We start from the raw sequence: 14,954 nt of genomic DNA, 5'->3' as shown, positions 1-14,954 counted from the left end.
CATTTGAAGCTGAACAGCTTGCTTTCTGGTATATTATATTAAATACAGACTTTAAAAACAAAACCAAAAGCAGACTTTCTGTCAAAACAATGTTAGTTTCACAACTTCTTTTTCACAGAGTTGATGTTTACTGGAAAAAGGAACGCTTCAATATTATGAGGCACAAAATAATCTCAGACTTGCTTTCTTGACAGTTATTCTTTATAATATAGATTGCATCACAAGAATAGAGCCACTTCAAGTTTTTTTTTCTTTCTGAAAATAGAAGATAACATTTTGAGTTTGTTTTTAGAAAACAAGAATAAGCATCATGATTATTTAAGATTATTTTCCCATTAATTACCTTAACTTGAGCTTTCTTTGAGATGAAAAAGTGGATTACTTGTTGTAAGTAGCAAATAAAAGTCACTTAAATTTCATTGTTTCAATCCACCACCATTTGCTGAGGATCACTTATGTGCAAGAATAATTCTGGGGAGTGGTGATGTAATTGGGAACCAGTTGCCATCTCTGCCTTCAAAGAGCCTATTATTTAGCTGGTGAGGAGAGAGAAAATCAATAATTTCTAAATAACTAAATAATAGGCTCTTTGAAGGCAGAGATGGCAACTGGTTCTCTAGAAGAGAATGAAGTATCATTGTATATCAATACTCTGCACCATCCTGCCTGGTCCAGAGTAAGGGCTTAGTAACTTCTCTTTGGGGGATGTAAGGAAAAAGGAATTTTTCTTCCATCTTGCCATCCATATAGCATATTCCCTGAACTAAAAATTTACAAAAAGTACTATTCTTTTTTTTGAAAAAGAACTTTTTGGCTTCTTGGAATCGAAAACATTTCCAAACCCAACAGGACTGCAGGTATTTTCTAGTTCTGTTACCTCACTGTTTCTGAGAAAGACACTTAAGACCCAGAGGCATGGAGGTTCAAAGCCTCAAATGACATGGTAGCTCCAGTGACTGGCCAGGACCCAGCACTTCAGCTGGAATCAAGCATCTGTACTGTGCATCCTATGCTGCCCTTCTGTTTATGCTCCTTTCTTGTATTTATTCAACTATTCTTCAAAGTAGTACCCCCACCCCGTTTTCTTCTACTCTTTTCCCCAGCCACTTTCTACTCTAAAATTACCAAAAGCAGGGTGCTCATCAGTCATCAGCCTGGACAACTTTCCCCAGTAAGCCAGGGCTCCCTAACCTGCCACCACAGAACCTTGTATTTTCCTTGCCACACACAATTATGGCTCTGCTCTTTACTAGCCATGTGACTGTGGGTGAATTACTTAAATATTTTTGAACCACTGCTGTGCCCTGTGTTAAGTTAGCATGATGATGGTCCCCACTCAGAGCTGCAAGCATCATAGGGATAATACAGGCTAAGTACATGAGATGGTACCTGGCATGTGGAAAGCAGTTAATTAACCTTAATCTATTATTCATTTTGATCATTTTTATCTAGTGCTTAAAAATACAGAAAATATTTGCTGCATTAATGTCTGTCTGATTTTGAGGCCACATAGGTTAAAAAAAAAAATGTGTGTTCCTTCCACCAATCCTTTATTACGTTAAGTGATGATGGTCCCATATAAGTGTAGCAGGGACACTTGTCCAAAATGGATTTGCTATCTAGTTGGGATGACAATGCATGCATACATACATACATACATACATACAGGGCATAGCATAGCAAGCAACCACTGTAGTACTTAATAGAAAACCACTATCTAGCAATGTATGCAAATTTTGATGGGAGCAACATAAAACTCCCAGATGTTTCTCTAATAATGATCTCATCTCAGAAATATAAAAGTTGTTTTGTAGAGCATCATGAAATTTTAGAACTAAAAGAGACTTGAGATATCATCTCTGATTTTAAAAACAAGATAATAAGTTGGGGAAAAACAATAATAAGTTGGAAATTTACAAAAGATATAATTATGGACATTCATTGAAATATTGGGTATTCTTTTTCCTTAAACTATATCTTGGATCCTAAAAACCATGAAGACCACCAGAGTTGTTAACAAATACCATTACTGTGAGAGAAGAATGGTATCGTGGAGGCTTGCTATGAACACTGTGTATTTTATTGTTTTGCCCCCACCCACTTGTTTTCCTTTTAGGACATACATTAGCCAAACAGGTATATAACAGTAATAAAAAGAAGGACTCCTCAAAGTGGTTACCTGCTCTTCATCTTTTTGATGTTGCACTGAGGCTCTGTAAGATAACGGCTATGGAGGAATATGAGGTAGAAGCTGAAATCCTCTTTCAGAAAGGTAAGACATACTTGGGGTCAGAACTATATAAACTTTGTAAAATATTTTTCTTAACAACAGCATTCTTGACTATAAACATTACATTTTTTTTTTTACCAAGGCCTTGGTAATGTCAAAAGCAACTTGACACCCCTGCCAAACTCAGTTTTAGATAAAAGGGCACTACTTGTTTGTTTATTTCTAGAAAGAAAGAATTTCTGTTTGGTTTCTTGTATAATTTTAATTGACCCTCCTTATACAGTTTCATGTTTGACTATGAAATATCAGTATCAACTATGTGGCTATAGATAATATTACTTAAATGATTCTTGAAAAATATTTTTCCTATATTATTTCATTACCCAGCTAAACATTTTTATTAATTTCCATAAGTAAGGGAATTGAAATTAAATAGCTATCACATACCTATACTTACAACTTATTTATATACAATATCAATTTATGTAAAATGCATATAATTTTATTGTGGCCTCTTAAGGAGAAAACAAAGGGTGATGGTTGCTATAATTTACTGAGCATCTACTAGATGCCAACCATCTAGTAGTATTGTCAGTGTTTCACATCTTATATTGCTAATTCTTACAACCTCTACAAGTTAGGCATGTCTAATCCTGGTTGACAAATGAGGAAAACGAGGTATACTCTGGTTAAGTAAATTTCCCAAAGTTAGCAGCTACTAAATGATAGTGCCCAGATGTGAACTCAGTGCTGGCCAGCTCTGTGCCTTTTCCACATGAAAAGTGTGAATCTTGCCAATAGGGACTACAAGATCTCCCTGTCCTGCCCTCTTTGCTACAGAGGTGCTCACTTAGGGCCTACATTTGAATGATGGGGATCACCATGAGGGCAATGGGGGTGGGTACTAGAATCATAGAGGATTTTCAAGCATTTGACTTTTTAGGATTTTTTTCCATTAAGCTTGTGATTACTTGAAAAAAATTAAATTTATTTTTGATTGGCAAAAATATTATATATATTTTGGGGGTGTTTTGATATATATACACATATGATGGAATGATTAAATCAACTCATTTACATATTCATCACCTCATATACTTATTTTTTGTTGTTGTTGTGATAGCATTTAAAGATTTGCTTTCTTCAATTTTCATATATATGATACAGTCTTATTAATTATGGTCACCATGCACAATGTCCCAGGTTCACCTGTATGGTTGCATATGACAGAATTTCCTTCTTGTCTGATGGTGAATAGCATTCCATTGTGTATATACACCACACTTTCTCTACCCCTTCATCCATTCAGTGAGGACTCAGGTTTATCCCGTGTGTTGGCTGTTGTGCATAATGCTACCGTGAATCAGAATGCAGCTTTTTACTTCTGTTTTCTATGATATTTTTGAAATAGGGAAAAGGGGAAAGCAGAGAGAGAATGGAAACATGAGATATAGGAGAAGTGAGAAAACTAAGCAAGGAAACAGAAAAATAACACGGTAAGGCCAGTCGTGTTGAAGAAGCCAAAGGCATCTTGAATCAGTATTGCTGACTGAAGGTTCTAGAAGCCTGAGACTCCTAGAGAAAGAAGCAACAGGTTTTCCACCACTGGCTTATCATTCAGCAAGAAACGACAGATAGACAAGAGAACAGCATATCCAGTTTTGTGAATTTCTATCATGAAATGTTTGTCTTTAAGTTCAAAATGATAGAAAAGGTGGAAAAATATTATTGTATATCTTTTTCTTCTTCTAGGCAAAATAGAACGTCAAATAATGATGGAAGAGAAATCTCCAACTTTGCAACTTGAGAGTTTATATGAAGCTATACAACTCAGCTTGAAAAATGATCAAAACTCAGGGTAAAAACCTAGCTTTGTTGTAGCAATGTTTGTATTGGTTTGAGCTCCATGTTCCAGTAGGACATTTGATATTCAAAGTGGGAATGAATGATTGGCCTCTTCATGGCAGGGGTAGTACAGTGGGATCCATCTGTCCATCAGGTTTACTGACATGATTTTCAAGCATTTTGCCCTTGGCTTTGACCCAAGGCCTCATCTACAGTAACAGTAGATGGTGCCCATTGTCATAATGGCCCAGCGAATTATTTAATAATTTCTACGCAAATCTCCTGTCAGCCTTGGGATTGTGGGGGTAAAAGGGGTTTCCTCTGGACTACTGATTTCCAGCCAGAAGATCCTCCCTCAGATGTTACTGTATCTTGAAGGGATTTGTGTGGATATTCACTCTGGTCATCAACATTAGGGCTGGTCAACTTAATCCTGTATAAAAACCATCACAAGATTGAGGTTAGCCACCATTCCTAGAATAGCATTGATCTCTGTGGCCCCACTGACAGACCTAATCCATACTTCACCATAGCTTTTAATTTTAATTAGTGTAAGGTGCAGGGCTGGTTTTCAAGGCAGGTAATCTTATCCTGACCATCCCTTCTTTAGTACCTTGTGCTGGAATATTCCAGAAAGGTTTGATGTGGGGCTTCAGAGCAGTCATAGCATGGAGTGTTGTCAGCACTGTTCAAGCTAGAATGCCCAGCTCTCTTCAAGGGCTTTCAATATCAGAGACAAAGATTCTAGTATCTGTGGCCAAATCTATGAAAAGAGGGTGTGAGTTTGAGACGGATGCTATTTTTGCCAATATATACCTTTAATGAGCACAGACAATGGTAGCAAGTTGATGAAAAGAGATTATCAGTGGTAAAGATATTTAATAAGTACAGTGTTGTATCATTTTAGATTGATAAGAGATTCCTACCTAGAATTGGCCTTATGGTATTTGTATCTGAAGAAGCCAAAGAGAAAGAGTTCAACAACACCATTAGCACTTAAGGTAATAGTCAAATGTTTTAGAAATCATAAGTTAATTGCCTTTGGTCTTGCTATTTTAGTAACACTGTGATGTTGAAATAATGAGGCATTTTCCTGTGTGACTTGGAGAAATTAATTCATTACTTTATAGTCACATTTGTATTTATATGTCTCTTTGGACATTTTATGTAGGGTTCTGGAAATTGATTTCATTTGGATGTTTTTGCTTGTGAAAATGTTATACATGTAAATACTCTAAAGCAGCCAGTCATTAGTAAGGATCAGAATATTGCAGGAAATGATATATTGGCTAACGAAATGGACAAGTAAGGTTTTCACTACTAACACAGCCTATAAGCAGCTAACCTCTAGAGTCATTCGTTCATTCACTTGTTAAGTACCTATGAGCACCTACTGTGGCCCCAGTACTATTCTAGAGGAAGGTGACAAAGCAGTGCTCTAGATGAGTCCAGTCCCTCCCTCATGCAGCTTGCCTCTCATGAAACAGACAGAGCCAGTGAAGGAAGAAAGTCAGAGGAAGGAGGCTGGGAGGGACCAAGGGAGGAAGAGGGACAGGGAGAGTGACTTAGGGAGTGAAATTTAAGATTAGAAAACAACTTGGGTTTGTGGGGTTGTAAATAAATGTGGCCAGAAGATGTGATGTCTCAGGTGGGATTGGATGGATACGGAGGGAGCCCTGCAAAGAATTGCCAAGGAATGTGTCACCTAGAGCAGTATTCTCACAAACTAAGGTATGGAAACATCTTTGAAAGTCTTAGGAAAATGCAGATTCTGATTCAGGAAGTCAGAGATGAGGCCTGAGGTTTGGTGTTTAACAAACTCCCAGGTAATACTGATGTTGGTGGTCTTGGGCTACACTTGAGTATTAAGGGTCTAGACTGAGGGAGATCCTAGAGGAAGGAGTTAACCCAGGCAGCTTTGAGGTGTATGAGCTCAGTCATTTTACTTTTAAAATTTCAATAGATGATCATCCTTACTTAATAATCACTTGACTCCCCAAAGAGATCTTTGCAGAAAATGTTGGTATCAAGTCTCTAATTTTGGGGACAGCATAAACATGATTTAAAACCTTTAGGCAGGTAGACTCTCAGTTGAATTATTTATATGGTAGTTGCCTTATGTGGATGGCACCTATTTTTTTAAATTAAAATAATTACATACTAGAAAAAGTTACTTTTTGTGGTGTGATAAACATGTCTATTTCCAGTAAGAGAATAAATATTTTGTTTCCATAGCAAGTGGCAATACAAATTAATATGATGGTACGATAATAACATACCACATTTTTTTTGGCCCATACTAGAGAAGTTCTTAAAATTAAGAGCATAAATAAGTTAGGATTTGAATGAAAAGAGTAGTAATTCCATATAATATTATTATTATTTTCTATATATCTTGACACAGAATAAACATTTTAGCAAGTCTCATGAAGCACAGAAGATGGCCAAAAATAAATAGAAACATTTCATTCAGACATACAAGACCATTGAAATAAAGCATTTGAAATTTGTCCAAATAAAGACAACACTATGAATCCTTAAGAAACATTGTTTTTTCACTTTTGTGAACTGTCCATATCATGCAGTTTGGGGTTTGAACCCCAGCTTCCTGACACACCCCCCGTGTGATTGTGGCCTTTCCATTCCTGGTTTCTTCATCTCTGAAATAGAGATGATGGATGGCATGTGCCTCTTAGAGAGGTCAGGAGAATAAACAAGGTTAATTGCCTTGCACATAATAAACACTCAAAAAATGAAACTATTATCTCTTGTTATATAATTTTAGCCAAATATCTACATTCTTTCTAAAAGTATTTTTTTACATAGTATGTGTTCAATAATTATCTGTTAGGTTGAATTTACTAGTTCTGCAATATTCATTTGTTAACCAAACACTTATTGAGGTCTTCATATGTCAGGCACGTTGCTGTCTTTCCCCAAGGAGCACAGAATCTGGCAAGGAAGAGGCAAAATTGTACTGCAATGTGATAAGGACTGTAAACACAATATGTCAAGGTGGCAAAGTCGGGCAACGTAATTCTGCTTTGGGGGAATGCTGGAGAAGGCTTCCAAGATGAGATGAATTTTTGAAGAATGAGTGGAATTTTCCAAGTAGTTAAGTGGGAGAAAAATAGTTCAGAGAGATCAGCATGCATACTTTCAAAAAAGACTTAATTGACATACACTTTCCATCCATGAAACTAACCTATTTTAGGACTCCAGTTTACAAGGTTGCACAGCTGTTATCCCCATCCAGTTTTAGAACATCTCCACTATCCCCAAAATGATCCCTTGTGCCCATTTGCAGTCAATCCTTCTCCTACCCCAGCCCCATACAACCACAAAACTATTTGCCTTTCACAGACATTTACTATAAATGGAATCCTACAAGGTATCGTGTTTTGTGCCTGCTTCTTTCACCTCATGTAATGTTTTTGAGGTTCACCCACGTATAGCTTGTAACAAGTTTATTCCTTTTTACTGTCAATAGTATTCTATTATATAGAGAGACTGTTTTCGTATCAATTTGACAGTTGGTGGTCACTTGAATTGTTTTATTTTTATTTTTTGTCTGTTAGGCTTAATGTTGCTTTGACTTTATCTTCACCTTTCAGCATGGAGATACACTTTCTGTTCTCTTGGTATATATCTAAGAGTGGAATTGTTGGATCACATGGAAGCTCTAGATTTAGCCATTTCATGATCTTTCAGATCATTTTCCAAAGTGACTGCCCCATTTGGCATTCCTACCAGCAGAGTATAAGGGCTTCCATTTCTCTATACCCCTGGTAACACTTTTTATTCACCTTTGTAATGGTGCCATCCTGGTGGGTATGAGATGGTATCTCTATGGTTTTGTCCCTGATGGCTAATGATGCTGAGATCCTTTTATGTGCTTATTGTCAATTTGCTGTCTTCTTTGGAGAAGCGTCTATTTCAGATCCTTTGCCCATTTTTTTACATTTGGGTCATTTGTCTTTTTTATCATTGAGTTGTCAAGGGCATATCTTTTTTCTAGATAAAAGTCTTTTATCAGATACATGATTTGCAAAATATTTTCTCCCAGATGGTGGCTCGTATTTTCATATAGCTAATAGTGCTTTTGGAGACATAAAAGTTCTTAGTTTTAATGAGGTTAGATTTATCCTTATTTTTCTTTAGCTGATTGTGCTTTTGGCGGCACATCTAAGATCTCTAAGTCTACCTTAAAGTTGCATTGATCTACCTTTATGGGGTTATTCACTGCCTTTGTTACTGTAGCTTTTAGTAAGTTTTTAAATTGGAGAATGCATGTCCTCCAACTAATTATGTTTTTCCTTTTCAAAATTGTCTTAGTTAATTTGAGTCCTGTGCATTTTCATACACATTTTAGGATCTGCTTATCAATTTCTGCAAAACAACAACAAAACAAATACGATCTTTGGGATCTTTCTGTGTTTTTTTGTGTTGAGTCTATTAACTCTTCTAATTCATGAATATGAATTTCAGTCTCTTCATTTATTTAGAACTTATTTAATTTCTCTGAACATGGGTTTTACTTTTTAGCACAAAAGTCTTATACATGTTTATTAAGTTTACTTCTATTATGAATGGACTTTTTAGGATTTTCATTTTCAGATTGTTTATAGCTAGTGTATAGAATATAGAAATACAGTTGTCTTGTGTGTATTGTTGCATTTCATATCTTGTGACCTTGATTCTATTGTTATGTGTGTGTACTAGAATTTTCTACAAATAAGAACATGTCTTCTGCAAAGACACTTTTACTTCCTTTCCAAACTACTTTTTTCCCTTTTTCTGTCCTATTTATGTGAGCTGACCCCTATCCATCTAAAAACTGCCCACCACATTCTTTCCCAGTCCATTTTTTTCCAGCCTTAGCTCAAGCCCAACCTCCTTATTGAAGCTTTCCTCTCAAGTAAGAAGGGCCTTTTTTTTTTTTTCCTTTTCAAATTGCCTGGGTCCCTAATTGTCCTCACATTATAGTTATTTAGTGTTATTCTGTATTCTTTGTTTCATGCCTATTAGTCTTGTTTCCAGAATTAAGTAGGCAAATTGTTCAAGTTTATATAGCCAGTAAGCTGGCAGTTGCTACCCCAGAGTGTAAGTAGTTCCACTCAGCTAGTGTTTAGGGTCTTCTTATCTTGGAACAGGGCTGTATTGCTTGATCTCCCACAGGCAGATCTGTCTGGTACCTTCCTCCTCTAAGCCCAACACTTGATTACATAGCCCCATTAACACCTTGCACTCACTGCTTAGAACAATAGTAGCCATTGCCTTTCTTTTTTTAAAATATGTGTGTGTGTGTGTGTGCGCGCGTGCGCGCGCATGTGTATTATAATTGGACATAATAACTTTATTTTTTTTATGAGGTGCTGAGGATGGAACCTAGAGCCTCACATGGGCTAAGTGAGCACTCTACTGCTGAGCCATAACCCCAGCCCCAATTGCCTTTCTTTTCCCTTGGAAGTCTTCTAGACAGGAGTAAAATGAATATTTTGTTGTTGTTGTTGTTGTTTGTTATATTCTGCAGTTTTCTTGAAGATTAAAGAGTTGATCAAAATATGTTCACCAAAAATTAGAATATAGGGGACTGATGTAATAGTTATCTCTATTCAGATTATTTAAATCTCAAGAAAAGACTTGCTGGGTGTGATAGCACACACACCTGTAATCCCAGTGACTCAGAGGCTGACGTAGGAGGCTTGAGAGTTCAAAACCAGCCTCAGCAACTTAGTGAGGCCTTAAGCAACTTAGTGAGATCCTATCTCCAAATTAAAAAAAAATAAATAAAAAGGGCCAGGGATGTGGCTCAGTGGTTAAGTGGGTTCAATCCCTAGTAACAAAAAAAAAAAAAAAAAAAAAAAGACTATTGAGCTGAGCACAGTCATGTACATTTATAATTCCAGCCACTAGGAGGCTGAGATAAGAGGGTTACAAGTTCAAAGCCAGCTTCAGCCACTTAGTAAAACCCTATCTTGAAAAAAAAAAAAAATTAACTATCAGATAACTATTACTATTTACTTTAGTTATCTTTAAAAATGTAAAACAGATACTGTCTTACTGGTAGAGTTTCTGTTCACTTCTGTATCATTGACTTTCTTACAGCCAGTAAGCTGGCAGTTGCTACCCCAGAGTGTAAGTAGTTCCACTCAGCTAGTGTTTAGGGTCTTCTTATCTTGGAACAGGGCTGTATTGCTTGATCTCCCACAGGCAGACCTGTCTGGTACCTTCCTCCTCTAAGCCCAACACTTGATTACATAGCCCCATTAACACCTTGTGCTCACCGCTTAGAGCCATAGTAGCCATTGCCTTTCTTTTTTTTAAAATATATGTGTTTGTGTGTGTATGAACCTGAAAGAGGGTGTATGTGTGTATAGACAGTTATACAGATATATACCCATAGTAAAAAATGTTCCCATTCATTGCTTCTTTTTTGATAGTCTATGGAACTTTATAATAGTGCCCTTTTAACATTTTCCTGGTTAGAAAATTATAGCACATACTTATCAAAAACTTATGAGTAACATTCCCATTTCTGGCACATTTACCCACAGTGTACTCAGTCTACAGACCCCCTATTAAAACAGCATTTGATTTTACTTAAAGTGACATTTTTATTTGTATATTACACAAACAATGCAAGTTCATTATAAAAAAATTAGAAAAATTGTAAAATTAATTTAATCAAATTTAAAAGTTGGAATAATCATTGTTAATAATTTTCTCAGCTTACATGTACAGGGAATATGTGTGTGTGTGCAATTTTGTGATTTTTTTTTCTTTCCTTAATAGATTTTAAATATCTTTTATAGATACATTACTATTCGTAATGGTTATATAGTTAATTCAACCAAAATGTCATCTTTAGATGATGAGATTTATCAAGAAACTTTATGATGTATTTATATTTCATAAAACATTTTTAATGTTTTTAGCTTCTTTTCAGAAGGCATAGTTCTATTAAGGAATCAACAATAGATATAATAGAAATATACAATTCACTGGTCTGGATTGCAATAAGGGCTGCAGCACAGGTTGGTGTGATTCTTATTTAATTTTTCTTATTACCATCATATTGTTATTCACCTATTCGCTATTAAGGCAGCACAATGTATCTAAGAGAAAAGAAATTTCACATTCTTTGGGATTTGTGTCAATTATGCTTATTTGGAAAGATTAGAAATACTCTATAGTGTATAGTGTTTTTAATCTGTGTTGTAATTTTTCTTTAATGAAAATATTGGTGCATACACATATATGCATACTGACATGTTGGCAAATATATTCCATAGGCAGATGAGGTAGATTGTATAAAGTACTTATACATTAATTAAATTGTTTATTTGACTGTTAATTTACAATAAACAGAAATTTACTGACTCATAGTTCTGAAGGCAGGGAAGTCCAAGATTAAGGGACCAGCATCTTTCAAGGGCCTTCTCGTTACATCATCCCATGGTGGAAAGTAGAAGAGCCAGAGAGAGAGGACAACCCACTCAGATGATTGCTACATTGATCCATTCATGAGGACAGAGCTCTCATGGCCTAATCTCCTCTTAAACGTCCCACCTCCTAAACTGTCACATTGGGGATCTAGTTTCCAATGCACATGAACTTAGGGGGACACATTCAATCCATAGCATTTACCTATTGGATGATATATGAATCAGAAAACTTATCTTTGTGAATTCTAATTTATGTATTAATTGTAGGTCAGTGAAGCTGTGCTAGCAATTAACCTACTTATTGGAAAGAAGAATGCTAGAAATGACGAAGTCAATCAAATGGTATTGCCAAATATCCCAGAGTTTGCCACTGTGGACATTTTGTCTTCATATACAGATTATTTGCTTGGTATGTTTGAATGTCTACATATTTTACAAAAACCTGATATATGTAATATGTAATATGTAAACAAGTTCTGAAAACTTAATTGTGTTTTGTTGGCTTTTAGCTTATAAGGATCATGGTTTGAGGAGCCTCTGGGGATGGGTAGGGGTCCTAGGGCCAGCTTCCAAAAGAGAGGGCTGTTTGTTCACTGCACCTGTGCACAAGTCACTCAACTTGGATGGCTCTGTGAAAAAGTGGTATTTCTTAATATTTGCTTATTTTACAGTTCACGTGTCAAGGGGGTCCTTTGGGGAATGTTTGCCTGAAGGGCCTTCCCCGATCCTCTATCTAAAATGCATGTTCACTCTCACTCTCATGTGACTCATTATTCTTTTCCTTAGATATTTCACATTTACGTGTACATTCAAGGATGTGTTTGATCTCTTTCATTCATTAATTATCATCAGCTTCCTGATGTTTAGTTACCATCTACAACAAATTATACAGTTGCTTGCACAGAGCGGGCATCTAGTGTTAATAGTTGTTAAGTGAATTAGTGAATGAGAGGTTAGCAGAATTTAAACTTGACCTAACTACTATTTTTATTTTTGCTTCTTTATGACTTCCTTGTTATTTTGTAAACTCTAATATATATCTCTAAGTTAGATCAGCAATAACATAAATATATATCATTCATTTACATGTTTGTCCACTCATTCCTTCAAAAAATATTCATTAAGGGCTTCTTGTGTGCTAAGCACTTGAATAAGTGCTAAGAACTAAGGTGCTAAAGTCTAGCTTTGAGACGGACTTTTCTGTAACATTGATACCTGATTTTGTTTGGCATGAGCTGAGCATTGAGCCAAAAGAGATGAAGATTTTTCCCTTTAACCTGAGGGGGTGGCAGTGGCCTTCCAAACCCTCTGAAACCACATCTGTTTGGAAGTTTACTTGGCCAAAGGGTCAACCTCCACTGAAGAGTTAACATCTGAAATTCCCCCCTTCCTAAACTCTTCTCTGAAGAACAGGGGACTAGGACTGTTTTCCAACCTAAGAATTGCCTGAGGTCAAACCATCAGATAGACTTTTTATAGTAAGGCTTCGTTTTTATATTTGTGTTTCCTTTATGCCTGGTAGCATTTTATTTCATCAGGCTTCTGGGCCATCATCTAAACTTCACATGGGGTGCTCGCTCTTCCTTAGAGTCCCCACACTTGGGTTCTCTAGAGATAAAGCCATTGATCTGGTGCAGAGCCGCCCCGCAACCAGGAGGAACTGGTCATGACCTTTTTTGCTTGATACTACCTGGAAGCTCATCTCTCTTACAATCACACATTTATTGTTTTGTTACAAAAAGAATACAGTATTCATAATCAAGAGATCTCAATTGGAATCCTTGTTCTGTCAAATCTTTTAATTTCTTGCAGCCTTATTGGGAGACTGGGCAGTTTTTAAACTAAACTTTTAAGACAATGTCTCAAAGCTTCCTCCATAGCTATTTATTCTTCATAACAGCTCTTTATTAATCCTGGAAGATGTATCTACTGTATTCTAGTCATTTTCTTCTGCTCTACCAGTTTTTAGGACAGAGATAAAAAAAAAATAAATCTCATCTAAGATGGATCCTAAACTCAGTGACTGTCAACAAGAATTGATTCTTATACTCAAATGTTCTGCTGCAGCCTTCAGTCGGGCTCAGGTGGACTTCATGTACAGTTGTTGTGAGGCCCAGGCTAAAGAGACAGTGGCCACCTGGAGCATGCTCTTCTCATGGCACATGCCAGGGCCAAAGAGCCACGAGCCAAATCACTCAGGAACATTGAAGGCCTCTATTCCTATCCTTTCCTATTGGTATAGTAAGTCATATGGTCAAGTCCGATATGAAAGAGGGAGGGAAATATACTCTGCTTGTAGAGCAGGGAGAAGGGTGTGAATGGTTACTGAATGATGATCTAACCACCAAACATGATGAGTTCAGTCTATGACTAGTGGCTGCCTGAGCAGAATTCTGAACCTCTGCATGGAAAGACCGGAAAAAGGTGCTGCCATGATCAATTAACGATGTCATCTATGGGCACACCACGGAGAATGGCATCCTTTAAACCAAATGATGTTAGCTGATTCAGTTGAGTAGTCTTCATCTCAGTTTAATTCTAAAGATTATGCTTTCCTGTTCCATTTTAGTGGCTTTCCTAGCATATTCCATATTTTTCCCCATTTCCATTTTGTACCATTACCACTACTTTACTATTTAAACTACGAAATTATGAAATGTTAAAGTAAAATATATTTTGCATTTTGCCTTGCCTAAAGAATAATAATTTTGCCCTCCAGTCTTTTCCTGGCAGGCTGATAATTAATGCATGTTGATGGCTTTCTTCACTTCAGTGTTTGGGTTGGATGGAGGTTCTGAATTCCCACCTGATGGCCACAGATACACAGATGTCAGTGGAGTTCATATCATAATGAATTGCCAGTGGGGAAAATCTCTTAACAACAACAAACAAAACTTGTTTAATTTTCTTGGCATTAACATAAATTATAATCCAGAATAAACCTTCTCACCAATCTTAGCTTTAAACAATATTAGCATTGATCTATACATGAGGTGTGAACAAATTCATTGTTACTCTTTACAAAGTACTGCATCTACTGGATCAGATATTTCTTTCTTTCCTTCTTTCTTTCTTTCTTTTCTTGCTTGCTTTTTCCTTTGTCTTTTTTGATCCTGGGGAGTGAACTCAGGGACTCATGCTTACTACCCATGTACTGTCCCACTAAGCTATATATATCCCCAGTCCTGTACCAGATGCTTTGGTCCAGAGGGAAGGAGTCAGAAAACACATCAAGGAGGCAGGGTCTTGCCTTCCATGAGTTTCTGGTCATGGACAATTAAAACATGAGTACACACTGAAGTCACATAAATTCATCTTTTAAGAGGACCATCTTAGTGAAGGCAGAATTAACATATGCCTTTGAAGAGTTTGGACACAGGCCGGATGGCATAAGAGAGTTCCATAGAAACATAGTTTTCTAGGAGAAGTGG

The 14,954-nt window shown here is 36.5% G+C and overlaps 1 protein-coding gene across 1 annotated transcript in view; it reads left to right on the top strand.

The window, feature by feature from the left end:
- Window positions 1-14,954, top strand: part of Cfap54 (cilia and flagella associated protein 54) — a 308,923-nt gene that overhangs the window by 201,327 nt on the left and 92,642 nt on the right. The window contains exons 57-61 of the mRNA XM_027928857.2: window positions 2,117-2,272; window positions 3,983-4,088; window positions 4,983-5,076; window positions 11,014-11,112; window positions 11,791-11,932. Coding sequence (XP_027784658.2) covers window positions 2,117-2,272; window positions 3,983-4,088; window positions 4,983-5,076; window positions 11,014-11,112; window positions 11,791-11,932 — 597 coding nt within the window. The remainder of the gene's footprint in view (window positions 1-2,116; window positions 2,273-3,982; window positions 4,089-4,982; window positions 5,077-11,013; window positions 11,113-11,790; window positions 11,933-14,954) is intronic.

This window comes from Marmota flaviventris, chromosome 3 (assembly GCF_047511675.1).
Source record: "Marmota flaviventris isolate mMarFla1 chromosome 3, mMarFla1.hap1, whole genome shotgun sequence".
In the NCBI taxonomy this organism is placed as follows: domain Eukaryota; kingdom Metazoa; phylum Chordata; class Mammalia; order Rodentia; family Sciuridae; genus Marmota; species Marmota flaviventris.
This window is presented reverse-complemented; position numbering and strand designations above follow the sequence as displayed.